This window comes from Schistocerca gregaria, chromosome 4 (genome assembly GCF_023897955.1).
Source record: "Schistocerca gregaria isolate iqSchGreg1 chromosome 4, iqSchGreg1.2, whole genome shotgun sequence".
Taxonomy (NCBI): domain Eukaryota; kingdom Metazoa; phylum Arthropoda; class Insecta; order Orthoptera; family Acrididae; genus Schistocerca; species Schistocerca gregaria.
This window is the reverse complement of record NC_064923.1, coordinates 88,012,845-88,039,909: the sequence shown is the minus strand read 5'-3', so window position 1 is coordinate 88,039,909 and position 27,065 is coordinate 88,012,845. Positions and strand designations below refer to the sequence as shown.

The window sequence follows — 27,065 nt, the reverse complement described above, 5'->3', positions numbered from 1 at the left end:
TATAAAAGCTACGAAACAACAAAGCACAAATGTAACTGTTCTGTGTGCGGAAGTGTGATTCAACGTACACATCTGGTACGGTTCTCCCTCAATACGACAAGATGCTTTAATGCCATTTACAATGAATTAATTAAAAAAAACAGAAATACTTTGATTGCACATAGAAACCAGAATCACACTCTAATACATGAACACAAGCCAGATGCTTTGTTGACTGAACCTGTGAGCAAGAGGCATTGTTATTTACGAAATTTAAAATACAAAAATGCTTTAATTACCTCATATATATTGACGAAAAATACACTCTGATCATTACAACATCCCCAATCAAACAGCATCAGCTGTCTAGCCCATCAGAATAACTGCACGCGACATGCTCACAACTAGTACTCTATCGACATCGACTCAACAAGCACTGATCACGCCTACCTCAGAACTACAACTGCCCACATCAACTTCTCAGCTGCAACTACCAGTGGAGGCGGCTGAATAATACTCTTTGGCGCAATCTCTGGCGCTGTGACTCAGTGTAGCCACCTTTCATATGCCCCTCCTACACGGGCTAGAATTTGATGGTATTTTTGCCAGCATTGGTGGTGAAAATACCACCAAATTCGTCCAAAAAATACAGACAAAAATAAAAGATAATATTAAATAAGTAAATACCACATAACTAAATAAATTTTGGCTTTGCACTGACCCTTCAATAACATAATACACTCCTGGAAATTGAAATAAGAACACCGTGAATTCATTGTCCCAGGAAGGGGAAACTTTATTGACACATTCCTGGGGTCAGATACATCACATGATCACACTGACAGAACCACAGGCACATAGACACAGGCAACAGAGCATGCACAATGTCGGCACTAGTACAGTGTATATCCACCTTTCGCAGCAATGCAGGCTGCTATTCTCCCATGGAGACGATCGTAGAGATACTGGATGTAGTCCTGTGGAACGGCTTGCCATGCCATTTCCACCTGGCACCTCAGTTGGACCAGCGTTCGTGCTGGACGTGCAGACCGCGTGAGACGACGCTTCATCCAGTCCCAAACATGCTCAATGGGGGACAGATCCGGAGATCTTGCTGGCCAGGGTAGTTGACTTACACCTTCTAGAGCACGTTGGGTGGCACGGGATACATGAGGATGTGCATTGTCCTGTTGGAACAGCAAGTTCCTTTGCCGGTCTAGGAATGGTAGAACGATGGGTTCGATGACGGTTTGGATGTACCGTGCACTATTCAGTGTCCCCTCGACGATCACCAGAGGTGTACTGCCAGTGTAGGAGATCGCTCCCCACGCCATGATGCCGGGTGTTGGCCCTCTGTGCCTCGGTCATATGCAGTCCTCATTGTGGCGCTAACCTGCACGGCGCCAAAAACGCATACCACCATCATTGGCACCAAGGCAGAAGCGACTCTCATCGCTGAAGACTACACGTCTCCATTCGTCCCTCCATTCACGCCTGTCGCGACACCACTGGAGGCGGGCTGCACGATGTTGGGGCGTGAGCGGAAGACGGCCTAACGGTGTGCGGGACCGTAGCCCAGCTTCATGGAGACGGTTGCGAATGGTCCTCGCTGATACCCCAGGAACAACAGTGTCCCTAATTTGCTGGGAAGTGGCGGTGCGGTCCCCTATGGCACTGCGTAGGATCCTACGGTCTTGGCGTACATCCGTGCGTCGCTGCGGTCCGGTCCCAGGTCGACGGGCACGTGCACTTTCCGCCGACCACTGGCGACAACATCGATGTACTGTGGAGACCTCACGCCCTACGTGTTGAGCAATTCGGCGGTACGTGCACCCAGCCTCCCGCATGCCCACTATACGCCCTCGCTCAAAGTCCGTCAACTGCACATACGGTTCACGTCCATGCTGTCGCGGCATGCTACCAGTGTTAAAGACTGCGATGGAGCTCCGTATGCCACGGCAAACTGGCTGACACTGACGGCGGCGGTGCACAAATGCTGCGCAGCTAGCGCCATTCGACGGCCAACACCGCAGTTCCTGGTGTGTCCGCTGTGATCATTGCTTGTACAGCCCTCTCGCAGTGTCCGGAGCAAGTATGGTGGGTCTGACACACCGGTGTCAATGTGTTCTTTTTTCCATTTCCAAGAGTGTATATAAAATACAGTAGGGAATACAAATGCTTGCATACATGTGATTTTACATAATAGTTTACACAAGTATCATGTCGTTCAACAATTCAATCAATAGTGTCAGCCATGACGAATAGGTGCAGGTAAGAGTCTCATAACATTTCATAAAAAGTAAACAAGCAAAAGACCAGTTTATACAAATATTCACAAAAAAATCCTTTCAATAGTTGAATAAACAAGTAGGACTCCTCAGAGTAGTTGACAGTTCCAACAGTAGCACACAGCAATGGTCAACAGGTGCAAATAGCAGTCTCATACCATTTCATCATCAGTATTTAAACAGCTCCAACAGTGTTACCCAAAAATGGCGAGCAGGCGCAGACACCAACAAGTAACATTCATTATCTCAGTAGAAGTAGTCCATCAGTGGCACCCAGCAATGTTGAACAGGTTCAGACACCAACAAGTGACATCGTTTCAATAGAAGCAGTTCCATCAGTGGCACCCAGCAATGTTGAGCAGTTGCAGACAGCAACAAGTAACATCATCTCAGTAGAAGCAATCCATCAGTGGCATCCAGTAATATTGAATAGGTGCAGACAGCAATAAGTGACATTATTTCAGTAGAAGCAGTTCCATCACTGACACCTAGCAATGTTGAGCAGGTGCGGACACCAACAAGTGACATCATTCCAGTAGAAGCAGTCCATCAGTGGCACCCAGTAATGTTGAGCAGGTGCAGACAGCAACAAGTGACATCATCTCAGTAGAAGTAGTTCCATCAGTTTCACCCAGCAATGTTGACAGGTGCAGACACCAACAAGTGACATCATTTCAGTAGAAGCAGTTCCATTAGTGGCACCCAGCAATGTTGAACAGGTGCAGACAGCAATAAGTGACATTATTTCGGTAGAAGCATTTCCATCAGAGGCACCCAGCAATGTTGAACAGGTGCAGACAGAAATAACTGACATTATTTCAGTAGAAGCACTTCCATCAGAGGCACCCAGCAATGTTGAACAGGTGTAAACAGCAATAAGTGTCATCATTTCAGTAGAAGCATTAGTTGCATCCAGCAATGTTGAGCAGGTGCAGACACCAACAAGTGGCATTATTTCAGTAGAAGCAGTCCATCAGTGGCACCCAGTAATGTTGAGCAGGTGCAGACAGCAACAATTAATATTATTTCAGAAGAAGCAGTTCCAACAGTGGCACCCAGTAATGTTGAACCAGAGCAGGTAACAGTCCATAATATTCACTATCACTAATCAGACAGTTCATCAGCAGAAATTAAACATTTCCAAGTGGCACCCACCAATGTTAATATGTATAAGCACGAGCAACAGTTTGAATGCACACACAATTACTTTTACAAAATCATTATCAATGCTCTTACACTAAACATACAAATTATAGCAAACACACAAATGATATCAGATAATTGTCGTATTAACTATTACAGTACACAAATAACAGTAAACCTATAATATTTATGGGTGTCAGTGCAAGCCACAACAAACAAGTAAAATAATATTTAGGAGATAGGTCGGTACCAATTATTAGAGATTAGGAAAGGAAAACACACAAAACACACTCACTCATCTTTCATCCACGTTTAGGTATTACTGGATAATTGAACAATGTTAACTGTGTAAATGCAATTCTGTCAAACTTTGACGCTCAATATGTGTATCAAGTAGTAGTGGTACAGTGTATAGTAGTCAATAACAGTTAGTCAACGTCATAGTCATCATGTCAAGACCAATGTTTGCCAAGCCAAATCAAAATGTACGGTCGCTGAACCACTGTCAGTGTGCCAACATATGCAGTTTCTTCCTCTCTCCAAAAAAAAGTATATACTGCTTATTGATTTAACAAAGTGTGTGTGTAGACAATCTTATTTCCACATGAGTGTTCTAGTCTGCCATCTTCATCCTCCTTGTTCCATATAAACCAACAACAAAATTATGCTCCTCACTTACCTTACCTCTTATCCACCAAAACTCTAATAATCATCAGCATCACATAATCTAAATACTTCAATAATACCTCTTCAATACGTTGATACATAAAAACCTTATCACCAATATCATTTACCTTACCTCTTATCCACCAAAACTCCAATAATCATCAACATTACACAATCTCAATACTTCAATAATACCTCTTCAATACTTCGATACATATACTAATATCATTTCACCTCCATAACAACTCTTTCCTCTAGTCAGTCTCCTCGAACAAGTACAGATAAAATCATAGTGCAAACTTCAATTCATCGTCCCACACAATTCGAAGACATAATGTCCACACACAACCTCTGTGTAATCCATCTGACCCAAATCTTCTACTCATTATGAATTATAAAATACATTTTGGTTATCTTGTCCATCATTAAATAAAAGAAATGCATACATGACCTCTAACAGCCTTTAGTTTGAATAACTTTCAGTAAGTAAGTACGAGTACGGAGTGTGAATGATCATAATAATTCACAGTGTGTACACCACTTCAAGAATCATGGCACAACAGAAGCAAACATGTGGAGTTTTTCTTGTGTCAAGTGTCACTTGCTATTTCAATTGTTCACGAAGAATGCAGTGTAATAACTGTCAATGGTCTAAACCTAGTGTTGGTATGTCATGTCGTTAGCTTCCTTCCTATTAGCATAAATTTATACAGCTTCCATAAAACCTCCAGCTCATGTGACTTCAATGAAGTTTCTTGTACCAATGTCGTTCGTAGAATTATAGCAGTTCATTTTCTTATCTTAAAATATAAAGCACTGAGCGTATGCAAAACATGCAATAGCTAGTAAACATACCAGTAGAGAACAGAATGTTAACAAGTGGATGTAGCACAATCCCTGTAATGAGGCTCTGCCAAGCGAACAATCTATAATTAATACCATATGGTGACCTAAACTCCATGTTCGTACACCGCATATCAGCATTTCTATATACCAAATTAAAGAGTAGTTACGACAACAAAACAGAAATGTGTAAATATGCAATCCATACGCAAAGCAGCAACTATATATCTTACATAATAAACAGGTCATTAGGATCATATCAGCATAAGCAAATAAATGTTCATATGTAATCTTAATAAGTAAACATGAAGGCGCAAGCAGATAAATCACAAAGTATAACTTACATACATAACCATATCAGCACAATTAATCAGGTGACAATTATAATTTAAATAAATAAGCACAGCAGGCACTTAATAAGAAATATGACATCAGTGAAAAAGCACAGGAGCCAAGCGATGCATAATATACACAAGTAACAATCTTGTTAATTAATAAAACATTGTCAAAATCAGCAAATGTACGCAAGCACATCGCTTCACAAGTAAATTCATAGAACATAAAAATTAGCACGAAGTATAAATCACGTAATCGCGAGAAGCAAATTACGTATAAAGTACATACCTAAGTAGAAATATGTTACCTGAAAAAATAAACTCAATTAATAGTTACCTTTTTAGTTTATTACTTTCTTCTTCGAAATTACATTCTTCCTGAAATTTTCTCGATAGCAAGTCCTCTTAACGTCGGACACACACAGAATTTACCTGAAGTTCTTAAATATTTTATACAACTGTACCCTGAAAAATACTGAACGTTAATAACATAATTTATCAAATCACTATAGCTTTATACTGAATTTAATCAGAGAAATTAGACTGTGCATTTGTTTACGGCTGTCAGTGCATTCGCACTGAGCGCTCGATCAGCTGTAGGTACGCGTGACGTAGGAAGTAACACGGCGCGGTATCCTTGTACTCTCCGTGTGTTTACGTATAACTGTTAGTTTCTCAAAAGTATGTCATCCCACAAAAGTTTTAACGTTCGTTATATGATGAATTCCCTTAGAGCGCCGTGATTTAAGAGTTTCTATTTCGACAGTGTTATCATGAATAATTTTGCGAATCCTATATGGACCGTTATAAAGCAGAAAAAATTGGCGACACAAGCCTTTTCCTTTGTGAGACAAACGATGAGACTTAATTAACACCTTTGGACCAACTGACAAGGTTTTTTAAACGACCAGGACGTTTAGCTGATTTCTCTCTTCTAGCAGCCGCAGATGCAATATTTTGTAGAGGCAGCCAGGTTGACAACTTCAACTTCAGAACGCCGCAGTTTCCGTGAAGGCGGAAAAGAAACGATTTCAGAAATGCGATTTGTCGGTGCTTTATTTTTTAATATCAATATAGGCGGTAAAGAAGTTGAATCATTAGGGAGCTCATGCAGAATGTTTTGAAAAATATGAAAATACTGATCCCACGTTCTGTAATTCTGATGACAATAAAGTCGACACAATTTATTGATTTCCTTCATCCATCTCTCTGAAGCGTTAGATTGAGGGTGAAAAAGTGAAATGAAAATTGGTTTAATCTTACGACGCCGTAGAGTACGAAGCCAAATTTTAGAGCGAAACTGTGATCCATTATCTGATATAACCTTATCAACATGTCCCACTTCTTTAAGAAAATGTTTGATGAAAGCATTAGATACTGAACGAGCTGTTGCTTTGCGTAAAGGTGTAAAACACACATATTTTGATGTCAATTCCACTGCTACCAAAATGTACGCAAAACCATTAGTAGAACGAACCACTGGACTGAACAAATCGACAGCAGCCATCTCCTTTAATTTCGCTGGAATGATAGGAAACAACGGTGCTCTGTGAGAAATAGTTGGCGGATTAGCCTTTTGACATAATTTGCATTTGGCAAGAACAGATCGAATACGTTTTTCCATATTACTGAAGTATCAATTTTCTCGTAATTTATGAAAGCATTTTCTGGGACCAAAGTGTGCATAACTGAAATGTGTATAACAAATCAATTTATTAACCCACTCATCAGGAATGCAAACTAACCAAACAGAGTTGTCGACCGATTTTCGTTTAAAAAGAATATCGTTGCGAACTAAATAATACTGTCTAATCGCTACGCTTTCCTTTCTCCTCCACTTCTCCTTAATGACCTTCCAGACTGGATCCTTATTTTGCTCCTTAGCGATATCCTGGAGCGAAGGCGAAATAAAATTTTCAAACGCAACACCTTGAATATACATCAAACAATAATTGTTTTCTTTGCAGTCCTCCGAAGCACTTTGTTTCAAACCCATAGGTGCATGTGATAAAGCATCAGCAATAATATTTGAAGAACCCTGTATGTAAACAATACTAAAATCAAATTCCTGTAGATATAGCGCCCATCGTGACACTCTTCCATGTGTTAATTTTGCTGACATAAGAAATTCCAGAGCTCGATGATCGGTGTAAACCTTAGTATGTCTGCCATACAAAAATATGCGAAATTTTGTGAAAGTCCAAACAACAGCCAAGGCTTCAAGTTCCGTAATCGAATAATTCTTTTCTGATTTAGAGAGAATACGACTTCCAAATGCAATAGTTTTCTGTACTACAACGCCGTTTTCTTCTATCTCTTGAAATAAGTGTGCACCTAGGCCTTTGTATGATGAGTCCGTCGCCAAACAAAAATCTTTAGATAAATCGGGATGTGAAAGAAGTGGAGCAGCAACTAAAGCATCACGAAGTTGCTCAAATTCTTACTGAGCTTCCTCATCCCAACACCAATTAGAATTCTTTCCAGATAGTTCACATAAACGAGGTGTGGCCAAATCGTCCAATCTAACAAAGCGTCTAAGAAAATTACAGACACCAAGGAAGCTACGAACATCACGTTTTGTAGTAGGAACAGCATAATTACGAATAGCGTCTAGTTTTTTTCTGGATCAGGAAGAATACCTTCTGTAGAAATAATATGACCAAGAAATTTCACCTGAGAACCACCAAATTCAGATTTTTTCAAGTTCATTGTAATGCCAACTCTTGCAAAAATACGTAATAAAGAATACAAAATTTTATTGTGCTCACTCCAAGAACGTTAAGCAATAAGAATATCGTCAACATATGAAGTAATATTGTCACGAAGATAAACAGGTAAAATTTCGTGTAAACTACGAATGAATGCTGCTGAAGATACAGTAAGTCCAAACGGTAATTTCAGAAATTGATAACAGTTACCAAAGGCTAAAAAGGCAGTGTATTTTCTACAATCAGGGTGAAGTTCTATTTGCCAAAAACTTCCACGCATATCAATCATTGATAAAACTTTAATTCCATGGAAATGTTGAAGAAGTTCATCTAGACGGTCAGTTTCAGGAATGATGATATTATTTATCTGTCTGGAATCCAGAACCAAACGAAATGACCCATCATTTTTAAGAACGACGTGTAATGGGCTGGTATAAGGACTGACTGCTGGCTCAATAATGCCTTGATCTAACATGTATTGAAGTTCACTCTTAACTCTGTAAGCCAAAGGAATAGCGTACGTTTTTGCTCGAAATGGTGTGTGTTCTTTTACTTTAAATAAATATTGTAAGCCTTGTATAGTTCCTGTGTGATGACTAAATACTGTAGCATGTGAAGTCAAAATTTGGTGCAGTTCTTCTCTTGCAACGTCATCTGGCACTTCAGCTTTCTTAACCTTTTCATTAATTAGTTCTTCACTATTAATTATATCGTCCATAGCGTCTCTGTATCTATTGTCGTTGTCATGAATGAACACATTGTCGTCATAATGCTCAGCGAAAACATCAGAAGTAACAAACCTTAAACATTTTGTATCTGATTCAGATTTTGTTAAGCACTCGAAAAATTTCAAACATTTCGGCGTTTCAACAACAGTCAAGTTCACACTTCCTTCCTTAAAGTTTAAAATTGCCTTATGTGTGTTAAGAAACTCCATACCTAATATATTTTGTGTACTGAGTAATGGAACAATAATAAAATTAGCAGAAAATTCTTATCCTTGACAAGTGAAATTTAAGTTGGTCTGTTGTTTGACTTCCACACTTTTTCCAGAAATAGCTCCTCGAATTGTAGTTTTAGAAACAGGTAACACAGGACAAGCAATACTTCTTACACATCTACGAAAAACTGATTCACTAATAACATTCAATGGGCTCCCAGAATCTAAAACTGCAGTGAACATATTCTTACCCACACATACTTCAACAACAGGATGTAAAAATGCTTCTACATTATTTTCCTTTTCGTCTGGCAAAATGTCTCTCATGTCTTCCAGGCGTACATAGTGTAACGTCGTAGTGTCATTACTTTCTGAACCGTCTATATTGCTGCCAGAAGCCGAAGCTACAAGTCACTGTCGATTGTTTGCGTCACGTCTTTGGTTATTCGCGTCATTTCGCGGATCAATTTCTACGATTTGCACTTGTCTCTCTGAATTTATGTCACGCGGAGGATGCCAATTAGATCCCTCCTGTCTGTTACATGTAAATTCTTGGTTGTGTCTGTTATTAAAATTTCTGTTTTCCTGGCTATCTGCATGACTACTTCTTGTGTAATTTCGACTGTCACTTCTGAAATTACTGTTAGATCTACTACCCTGGTTATTTCTGTAGTAAGAAATTCTATTATTGTATGAATAATTTCTGTCTTGATTATACCGATTACGGTTTCCGTATGATTGTTCATTTCGGTATGAATTTCCGTTATTGTAATTATCCGTGTAATTTCTGTTAGAACGTCTGTTATTGGCATAAGGCTGGTATCTATTATCCTGTCTGTTTCCTCTGTCATTCTCAAAATTACCCATATAACGTTCGTTCCGATCATTATCCCGTCTCTCTGAAAATCTACTGTGATTACCGTTACTGAAAAAATTACAAGAAGTCCCGTCGTCGTTGTCATACTCAAGTTCTTGTAACAAAGTTAAAAGTCTCAATGTCGTCTTTACATCTTCCGGCTAAAGCAATTTGTCTTATCGATTGTGACAGCTTAGTTAAGCAAATGCGAATTAATTCAGTCGGGCTATAAGGGTTGGAAAGGAACTGATTCTTTCGAATCATATCTTCAAAGTATTCTGCCGGCGTGCGGAACTCCGACTGTTTAAAATTACGCTGCATAATAATACTATGTTTGACTCTGTCTTGAGTGTTTTCGGACCAATATGCCGATAGAAATGCATGATAAAAATCATTTAAATTATTACAATCTCTAATAAGTGCGCGCATCCGCGTCGCCGGTTCGTTTCCTAAATATCCACACATAAATTCCAGTTTGTGACTTAGCGGCCAATTTGGTGGAAGTGCGTACGTAAGTTGATCTAACCATGAACATGGATGCATGTCATTCTTAGAATTGCGAAAAATCTTAAATTTCCGAACAGTTAAAAAGTGTTTATAGTCAATGTTTTCGCCTCGTGGCGACAAAGATCTACCGCGTCTGTCCCCGTCCCAATGTCGATTATTGTCAAGTTCGCGCGCCTGGCGCTCTCTTGTTGCTTCTCGTAAATGAAATAAATTATTTTCTTCAAAGCCCTCTGCTATCTGTGATTCTAAATTTCTTCTGGTGTCTTTTCCTACGATTTCGCTGTCAATTTGTTTGACTTGCTTTCGTAAAGCCTCAAATTCCCTTTTAACGCATTCATTAAATTTTCCCTGAATTTCAACATGTTTATTTATGTTCTGGTACTCTTCGGTTTCTGCAAATGGCAATGGGGCTGTATCGTCTGAATCTCTGTCCCCATTTAAACTAAGACTTGTCAATTTATCTGAAATCTCCTCAACTCTTTCCGATAAGTCACCTATTTGTTCTTTCTGTTTATTTACGTCTTCCGTAAGTGTCGCGACTCGGGTTTCAGTATTAACACATTTAGTAGTTACCTGTTCATATTGTTGTGTTAGGTTATTTATTCTTTCATTTAGTACAGATTCCTCGATTCTTTCAAATATTTCTTCCTTATCGTGTGCAAGTTGTAAATTTAACTCTGAAAATTTTTGTACTATCACGCGATCTCTTTCTTCCTGTTCTCTATCCTGTTCTTTTTGTCTGATTTCTATTGAAATTAATCTATTATTGTGAGCATTCAAAATCGGTTGTACTTCTCTAATTTCTTTCTTTAATTCATCTTTCATGTTTTTAAAACATGCCCTTATTCGTGAGTCTAACCGTGTTTACATTGTTTCCATCTCGGTTTTAATTGTTCCTATTTGTGAGTCTAACCGTGTTTCCATTGTTTCCATACCAGTTTTAATTGTTCCTATTTGTGATCCCAAATTTAATATTGCACTCATCAAGTGCTCCATATTAACTGGTTCTAAATTCCTTTCGCCCCTAACATTTCCCGTAAAACTAACTTCCTTCGGCACAGCCGTAAAGCTATCTGTGTTCGATGCTATTTCAGAATCTTCTATCGTTAATCTCATATTCTGAAAAAAATATTATTCTGAAAAATTTTGAACTGGTTCCGGACTATTTTCTCGACTTATTAAATTGTTTTCTGCTTCATTATTCATCATACTGTTCTCCTATGTTGGCGAGTTCGCCATGTTAACAGATTCTTCATTCTCCCTATCCATCATTTTTGCCTTTTTCATCGATCGCGTAATCATTTACAAAACATACAAAACTCGTCACTATACGAAAATTACACACAATATGACACTTTATCACCAACAATACCATTTACACGAAATGCTTCCCGACAAACACGATTAACGAACAATTGAAATGTTCATAATTGCACAAAATTGTCAAACCCGTATACAAGACATCAAAAATTACATTCTGCAAAAATACCATTAGAAGAAAGGCAAGACAACTACAAATGTTCATTACCAAATCTTCACATGCAATATAGACTACAATTACTAAACTACAAATTACCACAACAATACTACTGTTTGCTATTTTTACTATCAAAAGAATTCCAAGGGCCGATCCGAAGCAGCGGTCGCCACGTGCATGGGGGCTTAATTAAATATAATGCTAATAATTTTAATTTTTGTCGCTGTTCGTCCGATTACGCAGTCTCGTAACCGGTTGGCCCTGAATAATATTAGTACGCAATCTGACTGCAGAGAATAACAACAAAGAATGAAAGAAAATTTCCGTTAACACAATTAATTAATTAAGTCCCCAGCAACTATAAAAGCTACGAAACAACAAAGCACAAATGTAACTGTTCTGTGTGTGGAAGTGTGATTCAACGTACACATCTGGCACGGTTCTTCCTCACTACGAAAGATGCTTTAAACGCCATTTACGATGAAGTAATTAAAAAAAAGAAATACTTTGATTGCACATAGAAACCAGAATTACACTCTAATACATGAACACAAGCCAGATGCTTTGTTGACTGAACCTATGAGCAAGAGGCATTGTTATTTACGAAATTTATAATACAAAAATGCTTTAATTACCTCATATATATTGACGAAAAATACACTCTGATCGTTACAACATCCCCAATCGAAGAGCATCGTCTGTCTAGCCCATCAGAATAACTGCACACGACATGCTCACAAATAGTACTCTATCGACATCGACTCAACAAACACTGATCACACCTACCTCAGAACTACAACTGCCCACAGCAACTTCTCAGCTGCAACTACCAGTGGAGGCGGCTGAATAATACTCTTTGGCGCAATCTCTGGCGTTGTGACTCAGTGTAGCCACCTTTCAACGTACAACGCAGTGGCTGACAGCCTTCACCTAAACACTGAGAGCAGTGGCGTTTGATCAGAGGTGTCAGTGCTAAAAGACAAGTAACACTGCATGTAATAACCGTAGAAATCAATGTGGTACATTCGACGAATGTATCCGTTAGGGCAGTGCGGCGGAATTTGGCGTTAATGGGCTATGCCAGCAGACGATCGACGCGAGTACCATTGCTAAAAACACGACATCGCCTGCAGCGCCTGTCCTGGGCTCGTCACCATATCGGTTGAACTCTAGTCAACTGAAAAACCGTGGCCGGGTCAGATGAGTTGCGACTGCAATTGGTAAGGGCTGAGGGTGGGGTTCGAGTGTGGCGCATATCCCTCGAAGTCATTGACCCAAGTGGTCAACAAGGCTCTGTGGAAGCTGGTGGTGGCTCCATAATGGTGTGGGCTGTCGTTACGTGGAATGGACTGGGTTCTCTGGTCCAACTGAACCGATCGTTGACTGGAAATAGTTATGTTCGTCTGCTTTGAGATCATTTGCAGCCATTCATGGACTTCATGTTTCCAAACAACGATGGAATTTTTATGGATGACAATGCGCCATGTCAGTTGGCCACAATTGTTCGCAGTTGGTTTGAAGAACATTCTAGTCAGTCCGATCAAATTATTTGGCCACCCGGCTCATCCGACATGAATTCTATTAATGGCACGTCGTGCTGCAATCATATTCATACAACAAACCCAGCAGCATCCTCTAAATGTCTGTCGGTTACAATCCAGACTGGAATTGGCTCAAATGGTTCAAATGGCTCTGAGCTCTATGGGAGTTAACATCTGAGGTCATCAGTTCCCTATAACTTAGAACGACTTAAACCTAACTAACCTAAGGACATCACATACATCCATGCCCGAGGCACGATTCTAACCTGCGACCGCAACGGTCGCGCGGTTCCAGACTGAAGCGCCTAGAACCGCTTGGCCGACTGGAATTGCTCTTTTTAATGACTGCAGGCCAATATCAATTATATTCCTAGTGAATATAGCGAAGGGACTGCTTCCAAAGGAACAATGTCGGAGCAATTTTAAGGAAATAAATTCGCTATTCGTTTTGATACGAGGCTGGCAAGCTATTGTTTATTGTCTGACTTGAGTGACTCCGCAGCCACGGATAAATTCTTGCTTTATGATGTTAATGTAAAAGTGCCAGTCATCATCAGAGCATCACATTCCTGCAGTACAAAGTATCACTCCAAAATAAAGAATACGACTCGCGAGAACATGTAGTGCCACTAAGATAATAACTGGCATCCTTGTGGAACACATGGCAAACACTACCACCAAAGCCTACAGTTGGCTGCGAGCCAACGTCTCACCAAAGACATGGCTGGTGGATGCAGTGAGCATGCAAAGAGCTTACAAACGTACCAGAACTGATACGTAATGAACCTGGCTAGTTTAATGCCTCAGATGTAGTTACAGAATAAATGTTATAATTCTTGAAAAAGATGAAATGGCGGTGAGAAAATGAATGAACCAACAACACCTTTCACTGTCTTAATTTAGATATATAGAAACCAATGGATTTTTTACGAGGTGGAAAGCACTTGAATAAGATCTGCCCAAGCACATGAAGCTTCACGAGAATCTGATGGTTAAATGATCAGCCGAAATGACACGCGCACCAACGAATTAGCACCCAATTTAAATGCTGGCACTATGCTGCAAGCGACATGGCATTTTATTTCAGCAGTTAAGGCCTCGAACATCAGCTGTGGTTCATTGCTCTGTCCCCTCAGCTGCGCTGATAGCTCTGTTGAAGTCCTGTGTTCTGCGAAGGGGAATTTCTGGAATTGAGGGAATGTAGACTGCAGCCATTGAAGACAATTACCCAGATTTGGCGTAGTTTCACCCAGCCACAAAGGGTGAAATAAAGTGCCCTTAATACACCAGCAGATAGTCTGCTGCTCTCTCAAGCATACTCAATTATCAAGCTTGTTTTAATTAAGGAAACATTAGTAGAGCTGATTTATGGAAATATAGGGGGTACATGTCTTGTTCTCATGGGTAGCAGGAGAAGGTCTCTTTAAGGATAAATCGGGACAGCAGTTTGCCCTGCCTAAATAGTGTCTCCAGCGGTTTAAATAATTCGACAGTAATCTCTCACGGGATTCAGCACATCATATGACCCATGTACTACACGTTTAGGAAAAAGAAGCTGTTGGAAAAAGTAACACGCAACATTTCACAGACTTAACAGTTTTTCCCCAAAATATGCTATCAACAAAAAATAAAATACAGCTAGTTAATGTTGAGGTACACTCTTCAAACGGCAAAGTCGTTTGCGTAGTTAGTTGGTGTAGAGACACAGAAAAACCAACATGTATTATCGTTGTATATAAGGACAGACTCTCACTGTAGGACTACACAGTAACCTGGATCTTTTCTCACGTAATTTATTCAGTCTGTGGTTATCCTAACCCATCTGCTCCCCGAGGAGATATTTAATGCGACTTCTGAGATTTTCCCGGTGTCTTTTTATGGAAGACTTTGAGGAGAAAGCTCTTGACTCTGCCGTCTTAAAGCCTACGGTTTTTTGGCGTTACGTAGATGATACTTTGGTTGTATGGCCGCAAGGCAGACAAGAACTGGAAAAATTCCTTTGTCATTTAAATTATTTACATGAGAACATCAAGTTTACTATGGAGATTGAGAAAGATGGGACTTTACCCTTTCTAGACGTGTTAGTACGCCGTAAGAGTGATGGGTCTTTGGGACAGTCGCTGTACAGAAAACCCACACATACAGATCTATATCTTCAGGCGTCCAGCTGCCATGTCCCCACACATACCGCCGGTGTTCTTAGTTGCTCTCTATTCCAATTTCCTGTTCAGGCCCGGAACTCTCGGAACCGAGGTGACGCAAAGCTTTTTTTGATGTGTGTATTAATGTCATCTACCGTCCACCAGCAACGATCAGGGTCTTATTCGAATCCGTTAAAGACGATTTACAATTGAGGAAGGCGGGTGTTTATAAAGTTCCCTGTGAGTGTGATTCTGCATAAATAGGTCATCCGACACGAACCGTCCAGAAACACTGTGTAGAACATTAGAGACACACACATCTGCGGCAACCTTTAAAATCAGCAGTGGCAGAACTTTGCACTTCCGTAAGACATTCAATGGAATACAATAATAAAAAAAATTTTGCACTGGTTTCCAGCTTCTGGGACTCTGTAATTAAAGAATACGCGGAAATACGTCTTTCTGATAATTTAACGAATCATGATTACAGCTTACAGATGGATAAAAATTGGAATACATTTATTAAAATTATGTGGTCACAACGGAATCGATATGCTCAGTCGATACTCAGCGATTAGTTTGTTCTTACTTCACCACTGAGGGCAGCACACAAAACTTGGCTCTCGCGCATGTCACCTCCTTACGCATGCGCCGTAAACCGCCAGTACGATTCGCATGTGCGGAATTCGCTATAAATACCATGACTGCATCACGTCTCTCCAGTACTTCTTCTACTCATCTGAGGATGGCCGGACGCCTCTAGGCCGAAATATCGTGGCAGAATTTTGATGGGATCCGAGTGCAAACCCGAAAATTACTGGAAGTATTGCCGAAGAGGTTGGCGTCTGTTGGGATATGTTGCCGCATACACCAAGCAAGAACGAACACCATTCTTCCTGCACTCTCTGTATAACATGAACATATCAGATTGTTCTGCATTGGAAATCCCATCATTCACTCATGACTTACTGCTTGAACTATCTCACACTAAGTGAGCAGCAAGTCACATTGCACTCAAGAAACACACAAGTGTAGTATAAGTAAACATAACGATATTGTTCCTAGCAGCTATGCTGACTGAATGGCAAAAACAAGTCACAATATCTCGTGAAGAACTCGCACAACAATCCTGCAGCAAACACCACTGGCATCCTAGTTTACCCTACTTTTAGTCTCTTAACGTCAACAGACATTGTTTCATTTTTTTTAAAATATAGCGAAAATCTCGAAACGTTCTTGACTCATTTACTTCAGAATTTTACAGAACACTCTAAAAAATCATTCTGACCGACAAAGCCATATTTTGTACTACAAACTTTTACACAACACTCTAAAACATTCAGACAGACATAAGCCATATTTTTTACTTCAAATTTTTACACAACACTCTAAAAACATTCAGACAGACATAAGCTATATTTTTAAATATATATAATGTGCAAATATATATGTAATATAGGAAGGGGAAATGTTGTTACAACAAGTCTCGAAAAGTTGTTGGCTTATTTACTTCAAATTTATAAACAATACTCTAATGGACATTCGGATGGACATTCACTACATATTTTTTGATAATGTAATGTATAAATACATGTTTAAGAAACCAAGAGGAAATGATATTACCAAAAAAACTTGAAAAGTTCTTCACTGACTTACTTCAAATTATTACATCTCTCTAATCAACATACGGAGGCGCATAGGCTATATATCTTTTTAAACGAAAATGCACAGGGCTTCTGTTATTACCAGCTGAGAGGAAGAAAAACTGTGATGTAGTCTGCAGTGAAAATGTGCAGTTTTTGTCTCATTCTCACAGTCAGTTTTAGCAGGCCGCTTAAACATTACATAAATTATTTCTCCAATTATATTCTTTATTGTTACATTTTCTTCCTCGCAGTTGGTTTTCACAGAAAATAGGAAACTATTATTTATAGCCTACCGACATATGGTTAGAATACTACTACGGAATCTTAACAATAAACAAGGCCTAAGGTCAGAGAGAATGAAGAAGAGGAGATGGACAGAGGGGAGGAGTAAATAGTCGTATAGAGGTGGAAGGAGGAGATTGTCAGAAAGAGAGGGAGCAGGAAGAGATGGAGAGAAATGGGGGAGAAGAAGATGGACTGAGAGAGAGGGAAGGAAGTGATGAAAAGAGTTGGGCGATGGAGGGGGGCATGATTAGGAAATGGACAAAGAGAGGGGAGGATTAGATCAACAAAGAGAAGGGGCAGAAGGAGACTAGGACATACGTTCAATTTCCATACGTAATTAGCAGTTGCAGAGCACTGCCTGATTCAGTAGTATATAATAAACTGACGTTGAACATAAAGAAAATAAATACCATGAATTTCAGTCTAGAGAGGGAAAATGACACTGTGAAGTCAAGTGAGGGTCGAACGAATAGTGATTCACAGTTCTACGTCTACATGACTACTCTGCAATTCACATTTAAGTGCTTGGCAGAGGGTTCATCGAACCACAATCATACTAACTCTCTACTATTCCACTCCCGAACAGCGAGCGGGAAGAACGAACACCTAAACCTTTCTGTTCGAGCTCTGATTTCTCTTATTTTATTTTGATGATCATTCCTACCTATGTAGGTTGGGCTCAACAAAATATTTTCGCATTCGAAAGAGAAAGTTGGTGACTGAAATTTCGTAAAAAGGTCTCGCCGCGACGAAAAACGTCTATGCTGTAATGACTTCCATACCAACTCGTGTATCATATCTGCCACACTCTCTCCCCTATAACGTGATAATACAAAACGAGCTGCCCTTTTTGCACCCTTTCGATGTCCTCCGTCAATCCCACCTGGTAAGGATTCCACCAGTTAAAGTGGTTTGTAGGCACAAATATATTTCCAAATAGAATGTCATCAACAAGTTGTGCTGTTAGAGTCCTGTCATCAGTGTGCAACAGTTAGTGTCTTTTAGTTACATGCTGTTCAAAATTACAGTCGATTCTTAGTTATGTAATTCTTTTCTGAGGAACAAATGCACAAAACGTGAACACGGTTTTCGAACTACAGCATAGAGTCTAAAGAATAATAACCAAAAGTAGTAGACAAGCTCATTGTGAAGAGCTATTCAAAACACTGGGGACTTAAACTAGATCATGTGAATGGATTTACCTATCGATTGTACACAAAAAAATAACATTGATAGTTACTGCACAGACAGACCTGTCCATGACCCGTGGAACAAGATCATGACAGAACTCACATTTGCCAAGAAAGAATTAAAATAAAACAGAAACGCCATCTTCTCCCAAGGATTAAAAATGTACAAGAATTTCCCAACTAGATTAATTAGATTACTAATACGAAGTCAATAAAGAGTAGAACCTTCGAAAAAAAAGTAACACAAAGAAATAACAATAGCAATAATAAAACATCTATCATTTCAAATAACATTTTCAAATTATGTTTTATCTTAGTGTTTCTTTTTTTATTTTCCGGAAAATGTTAGTCCCAAAGTTAGGTAATGTATTCTATGTGTAATTCCTGATTCCAACATCTCACTCATTATAGACGGACTCTAACATTGTTTTTCAGGTAGGGAAATGGGAAGTTTGCAGTACACAAAATGGAAACCAAACATCATTGCAACAATGGTCCTGAAGTTAGCTGGAAGTGTGTGTAGTGTGAGATTATGAAATAATGTGTATATGGTGTGTAATGTGTGCAATGACTGCAAGTCAAAAATGAATTAATAGTGCATCAGTAGCCTGTTACAGTCTTAAACAACTTTTTTGCAAAACTGTTATATAATAGACATTAATCGATTGAGGTAGCACTATTTTAACAGGCTGGCATTGTATTCAGGAGGGAAAAGGCTCCAATTTTTATCCAGCTATCCAGATTCAAGTTCTCTGTCGTTTCCCTAAATTACTGCAGGTAAATGCTGGGATACTTCCTACTGTAAGACTTCAGGTCACCATCTGTTTCATCTTTGTCAAAGTACACCTGTCGAGATAAGAATGTAAATGACTTTAGATGTGAATTATGTTTTTTTGTTGTTCTTAAATTGTACCACCACAACATATCCAGTGTCCTTCTAAAACTGAACTATGGATGAATAAATTTGCTACTATTACTACTAATAATAACTTGTATAACCAGAAGTTCGTGTTATGAAATCTTAATTGTTGTTACGCGTTTTGTGCAGTTCAGCTTTTTTGCTCTTTCCAGTAAGTTATTACAGTATTTTATCGTTCATTTCCATTTATTTTATTTTACCGCAGCCATGTATTAATTTAGCTTACGCCTGAACAACGACAGGAGCAAGCGTGCGTGCTTAACTAGACCTCGCTTTTCTGTTGCAGAGTGCGACTTCAACCACATGGGTGTTTGCTAACGTTTTGCCACTTCAATGAGGAAATGAAGTTTCTGAAAGTATCGACATTGTATGTAAAGTAAAACAGAGTGTTATAACCTCCGTATTTTCTGTAAGTCATCCCTATTGTGAACCTTGAGTCGCATATTAGCTATGTTTGCAAACTCGTGCCACTAATAGCGACATTTCTGCAATGACGAACAATGTTTTATTCACTATTAAAGACTAAATAGCAATGGTTGTACTTCATTCATTTATTCATGTCCAGAACCAATCGAGCAACGCCATTCTGAAGAGATAAATGTCCACAAAGTCTACGTAAGTAACTGAAACGGTAAATGCCACAGAACTGAGTATATGAAATTAAGGAAGTGGTCATTTGAAAAGAACTACTTTTTAAAAATGTCCACAAAGTCTACGTAAGTAACTGAAACGGTAAATGCCATAGAACTGAATATATGAAATTAAGGAAGTGGTCATTTGAAAAGAACTACTTTTTAATTCCTTTTAAAATATTATTTATATTTCTCTGTTGATGTCATACTAATCAGATTAATTATAAGATCTGTGCCAACTGCAAAAAGTACTGAATATGCTTACGTTAAGTAAAAAGCCCCTGGCATCATATTCTGGGGTAACTCATCATTGAGTAAAAGAGTGTTCATTGCACAAAAGCGTGTAATCAGAGTAATTGTTGGAGCTCATCCAAGATCATCCTGCAGACACTTATTTAAAAAGCTGGAGATATTCACTGTAGCCTCACAATATATATTCACTTATGAAACTTGTCATTAGCAATCCGAACGAATTCAAAAGTAACAGCAGTGTACACGGCTACAACACTAGGAGAAAGGATGATCTTCACTACTCAAGGTTAAATCTAACTTTGGATCAGAAGGGGGAAATTATGCTGCCACAAAAATCTTTGGTCACTTACCTAATAGCATCAGAAGTCTGACAGATAACCATATAGCATTTAAAAGCAAATTAAAAGAATTTCTTAATCGCAACTCCTTCTACTCATTAGATGAATTTTTGGATATAGTAAGTGCGTAATTTCCCCAACCCCACACAAAAAAATATTAAGTGTCACGTAATATTTTGTGTAATGTAATATCTTGTATAGACACCTGTTATTAACCTGACACGTTCCACATCATTACTAAGTGTCGTATTAATGATCTATGGAACAAGTACTAATCTAATCGAATCTAATCTCACATATATAAGGAATAAGAGGGAACCTAACGCTGTACCAGTGCGTCCTCCTCTATAACTATTCAGCACTGCTTTTTGCATTGTTTTTATTGTATATGATTCAAAAGAATTGAAGAGTCCATAACAAAAACAAACACAGTTTTTTTTTTTCGTTTTCGTCGGCACATTGTGACAGCCGCGTCTGGGACTCCCCATTTGCTTTAATCAAATTTAGCACAAACTGCCTCTGTCCTGAGTTACTGTGCTTCAAAGAAAAGGTGGTTCTACAAAAACAACCCTTGTTATAAAAGTGTCTGAAGAAAAAGGGCCTTGTAATTCGACACGGGCTATTTCTGAGTGAAAGTAGGAGAGAGTGCTACCTGCATGTTTGTTGTCATATTGTCTTTGTGCCTGTTTTAAGGTTCTGTAGCTGGATTCTGTAACGAATTTCAAAGAGTGCACAGTGGCGTAAGAACTGAACAGAATAAAAGTTTTGTCATGACCTGTCGCTTGTATATGCTGTGCTAAGCCTGCAAATATTCAACAGGTTAAGCTACTACTTTCGAATGATAGGGTCTTCATTTTTGCCCAACGATCAAGATTTATCGTTAATTTCACGTAAGAAACAGAATCAAGTCATTAGAGTCCCTGATAATTGGCACACTGGCATTACCTCTTTTTGACATCTTCCTCCTTTCAGTATGTGGAAGGTAGATCAGTCACTGATATTCATTATATTTCAAAAAACCTGCAAAGAAAACAGTTAAACTGAAAGGACTAAGAACGTATGACTATAAAGCGGAGGTATCGAAAAGCTACATTTTTGTGCGGCACAGAACCTTGGCGTATGGATGGACTTCGAAACGAAGTGAAGTCTCCAAACGAGTTGACTTTGTCAGCTTGACGACGACGTAATCAAGATTAAGAAGTCAAAGGCGCAAGATCCCAAACTGATTTTGTCTTTCTTAACGAATGAAAGCAAAATCTTTTTCAACGCACTGACTGTCTACGCAGAGGAAGAAGATGGACCGAACTTGGATATGATTTCATCCGATAACAGCAGCGGAGAGGACCAGGGAAAGTTTGATATGTTCAGTTCTAAGCGTCTTTAATGTAACGCAGTATTTTGTTCTGTGATATTGTGATACATTAGCATGCCACGGGGCTAATGAAGTATAGTTACTGCTGCTATTCTATCATTCCTTCTTACAGTCACGACTGTACTTTAAAAAATTTCGTTGTAAATAGGCTAAAAGGTATGTTAAAAATTATCATAGGTATGTTCTAAATATGTATAGGAAACAATGAAAAATATATTTCACAACAAGACACTACACAACGATATACAACGTTTTTCTCTTCTGAAAAATTTAAATTTTTGACAGAGGCTGTTTTTTATGTCTGCAGTTGTGTGTAACACTATTGATTTCATAGAGGTTAAACTTTTAAAGAGTATTATTATCTATGTAATCAATGATCTTCGACAGATCACCGAAAATACGTTGTGTGACTTTTGTAATTTAAGATTTGCAATGTTTGGTACGTAAATACAATTTTGGGGAAAAAATTAGTACAGCTGGGAAGACGACGTCGATTTTGATTCGAGGACGGCGTATGCCACCTGACATATAGTAGACGTACTGATAATTGTTCCAACGTCGTTCGCCAACGGATAGCAAAGTGACACCAGAGGGCCTTCTGTGTCTAACCTTTCATAAGGAATACTCACACTCAGAAGTGTCAATGTGATGCAAACGTGTGAAGTAGTCAGCCAGCCATACCACTGAGACGCACTCGGTTCTAGGAGCTACAGTCTGGTGCCGCGCGACCGCTATGGTCGCAGGTTCGAATCCTGCCTCGGGCATGGATGTGTGTGATGTACTTAGGTTAGTTAGGTTTAAGTAGTTCTAAGTTCTATGGGACTGATGAACTCAGAAGTTAAGTCCCATAGTGCTCACAGCCATTTGAACCATTTGAACTGGTGCTTCCTACAGCCAACTGTGCGAGTTTGAAAGGGGTAAAATTGCGTCCTGCCGAGTGACAGGATGGCCCTTGCGGACAGCTGCCACACGAGTTGGACGTGCCGAGTCAGTTGTCCAGCGGTGCTGGTGTCAGTGCTCACGTGAACATTCTCACACCCATAGACAAGCTTCTGGACGTCCACGCAGCACAGACGCCCGCCAGGATCATAATTTTGTAAGGGCAGCAGAGGCAGATCATACAGCTATCAGAGCACAGGAAGAGGGCTTGTGAGCCCAGATGTGTCAACGCCAACTGTTGCGAACCGGTTATTTGCAGCGCACACCTCTAGCCCATCTTCCACTCTCGCCACGGCATCAACGTGCACTGCTCTACTGATACCGTCAGAGGACAACTTGCAAGACGAAATGACACGCCATAGTCTTCAACGATGAAAGCAGATTGTGCCTGCACGCAAGTGATGGTTATCTGCGCATACGACGTAGGCCTGGGGAACACTGTCTCGTAAACTGCATCCGTCCAAGACTCACTGGCCCCACCATAGACCTTACGATCCGTTCAACAGGATAACGCTCGCCCACACACTGCCCACTCAACTCGACGTGCTCTGCAAGATTGGCACCAACTTCCCTGGCCAGCAAGATGTCCAGGATTGCGTCCAGTCGAGCACGTATGGTGTACGATGAGATGAGAAGTGACCCGTGCGACACGCGAACCAACAACTCTTACGTGAACAGGTCGAGCAGGCGTGACATAACGTATCCCAGGACAGTTTTCGATATATGTACGATCGACTCGACTGTTTTGCCACAAATGGAGACTACAACACCTATTAATATGGTTGTTTCAGCATGGGTCGATCCCTATTACCTCATAACCGATTGCGCTATTGATCTGTAAATGTCACCATTTCATGCATTTTATTTGCACAGTTGCAACAATAATTCTTGAGTGAACTGGAAACCTCTAAAAGGGTGTACTATTTTTTTTCCTTTTAGTATATACACGGTGGTCCATTGATAGAAACCGGGCCAATTATCACACGAAATAAGCATCAAACGAAAAAACTACAAAGGACGAAACTCGTCTAGCTTTAAGGGGGCAACCAGATGGCGCTATGGTTGGCCCGCTAGATGGCGCTGCCATAGGTCAAACAGATATCAACTGCGTTTTTTCAAACAGGAACCACCATTTTTATTACATATTCGTGTAGTAAGTAAAGAAATATGAATGTTTTAGTTGGACCACTTTTTCCGCTTTGTGATAAATGGCCCTGTAATAGACACAAACGTATAAGTAATTGGTATCACGTAACACTCGCCAGTGCGGACGGTATTTGCTTCGTGATACTTCACCCGTGTTAAAATGGACCGTTTATCAATTGCGGAAAAGGTCGATATGTGTTGATGTATGGCTACTGTGATCAAAATGCCCAACGGGCGTGTTCTATGTATGCTGTTGGACGACATCATCCAAGTGTACGGGCCGTTCGCCGGATAATTACGTTATTTAAGGAAACAGGAAGTGTTCAGCCATATGTGAAACGCCAACCACGACTTGCAACAAATGATGGTGCCCAAGTAGGCGTTTTAGCTGCAGTCGCGGTTAATCCGCACATCAGTAGCAGACAAATCGCGCGAGAATCGGGAATCTCAAAAACGTCGGTGTTGAAAATGCTACATCAACATCGATTGCACCCGTACCATATTTCTACACAAGAGAAATTACGGGACGATGACAACTTTCTTGCACGCGTTCTATTTAGCGACGAATCGTCATTCACCAACAGCGGTAGAGTAGACCGGCATAATATGTACTATTGTGTAACGGAAAATCCACGATGGCTGTGACAAGTGAAACATCAGCGACCTTGGCGGGTTAATGTATGGTGCGGCATTATAGGACAAGGATAATTGGCCCCCATTTTATCGATGGCAATCTAAATGGTGCAATATATGTTGCTTTCCTACGTAAAGTGCTACCGATGTTAGTACAAGATGTTTCACTGCATGACAGAATGGCGGTGTACTTGCAACATGCAACATGATGTATGTCCTGCACATAGGTCGCGTGCGGTTGAAGCGGCATTGAATAGCATACTTCATGACAGGTGGATTGGTCCGCACGTTCACCGGATCTGACGTCCCCTGATTTCTTTCTGTGGGGAAAGTTGAAGGATTTTTGCTATCGTGATCCACCGACAACGCCTGACAACATGCGTCAGCGCATTGTCAATGCATGCGCGAACATTACGGAAGGCGAAATACTCGCTGTTCAGAGGAATGTCATTACACATTTTGCCAAATGCACTGAGGTTGACGGACATCATTTTGAGCATTTATTGCATTAATATGATATTTATAGGTAATCACGCTGTAACAGAATGCGTTCTCAGAAATGAAAAGTTCTCAACATTACATGTATCATATTGTAACAACCAAAATAAAATGTTCAAACGTACCTACGTTCTGTATTTTTATTTAAAAAACCTATCTGTTAACAACTGTTCGTCTAAAATTGTGAGCCATATGTTTGTGACTATTAGAGCGCCATCAATCACAAAGCGAAGACAGTGGTCCAACTGAAGCATTCATATTTATTTACGTACTACACGAATATGTAATAAAATGGGGGTTCCTATTTAAAGAAACGCAGTTGATATCCGTTTCACCTATGGCATCGCCATCTAGCGGGCCAACCATAGCGCCATCTGGTTTCCCTTTTAAAGCTAGACAAGTTTCGTCTTTTGTAATTTTTCCGTTTGACGCTTATTTCGTGAGATATTTGGCCCGGTCACGATCAATGGACTACCCTGTATAAATGGGATTCTCTCTTAAGGTATGGTTGCCGATCTGTGATGTAGCAACTGAACTGATTACTTTGAAGTGTGGCAGTACTCCTGATAATATCAGCTTTACGAATATTTTAGAAAAATGTATCAATACGGGGACTAAACGATATTTTTGTAGAGCATTATGGAGATCACATTTTGCGTAAGTTGAATGATAGATGATAGTATACATTTTCGCATGAATTACAGGATAAAATTACATAAGACGTGGAAGCGTCAGTATCTCCAAGCTAATACGATACGAAAATAATGCACAGTCTTTGTCGTAACAACAAGGACATTGTTGCGGAGAGCTGTGAGAAAATAGCCAAAGACAGAAAGGATCATCAGAAATGAAAGATTCTCATACAACTCTGAAAGCCAGTAAAATTACGAAGTCACTATAAGATGAAATGTGAGCAATGAAGGATACATATTCAGAAATGTAGAAACTATGTAAATTAGTGTAATAGTAGCAGCATTGCCACTGTCATTTATAGCTGTCTTCATAACTAATGATAGCTGTGAACTTATCTAAGTGCACAACTCGTATATTAATCTGTTACTGCGAGGAACATGCGTAATAGATGACAAAATCTTGTGAGTCGTTGGACCGCGTCACAATCGTCTTCAAACTTCCCCACTGCTCGACGTTCCGTGCTCTCTGTCGGAACCTCTTCAGGATTCCGTTGTGTCCCTGGTCAGTTGAGTGATCAGTCATGCAGGGAGACCAGTGGAATCCTGAGTAAGATCCCTGGCAGAGAGATCGAAATGTCGAGCAGAGAAGTAGATTGAAGAGGAATGTGGTGCAGCCTAACGGCTCACAACATTTTGTGATCAGTGACAACGGCCAAGAAAGCCTGTAGACACACATAAACATAAGCGAGCTTATTACAGTAAATCCCATTACAAAATGTACTTTCATTAGGAGCTTCGGGTATAGCAGCAGAAACAACATAGTTCAATAGGTTTGCTGTAATGGACATGTTTCTTCCTAGTACATTCTTCCAGAAGAAAATGATTATAAATTAGACTTGGCAAAGGTCATATGCATTTAGATTGACTTCATTTTATCAAATAATAAACTTTTGCACTATATGATCATTTTAAACGACTTTCGGACTGCAAGACTAGTAAGGTTTAGAGCAAAAATAGATGCAGAGCTAGAAAGGAAGTGGCTTATCAAACAGAAAATGAGGAATACATAGGAACACAATTTATATAATTATAGAGAGGTAAATCAGAATAAACAGAGCAAAAGTTTAACATTTAAGTAAATGATAATATACACAAAAGT

The 27,065-nt window shown here is 39.6% G+C and overlaps 1 protein-coding gene across 1 annotated transcript in view; it reads left to right on the top strand.

The window, feature by feature from the left end:
• LOC126268078 (uncharacterized) overlaps window positions 1-19,819 on the top strand; it is a 63,107-nt gene extending 43,288 nt beyond the window's left edge. Inside the window, exon 3 of the mRNA XM_049973540.1 lies at window positions 19,751-19,819. Coding sequence (XP_049829497.1) covers window positions 19,751-19,782 — 32 coding nt within the window. The 3' untranslated portion in view covers window positions 19,783-19,819. The remainder of the gene's footprint in view (window positions 1-19,750) is intronic.
• Window positions 19,820-27,065: the final 7,246 nt, after the last annotated feature.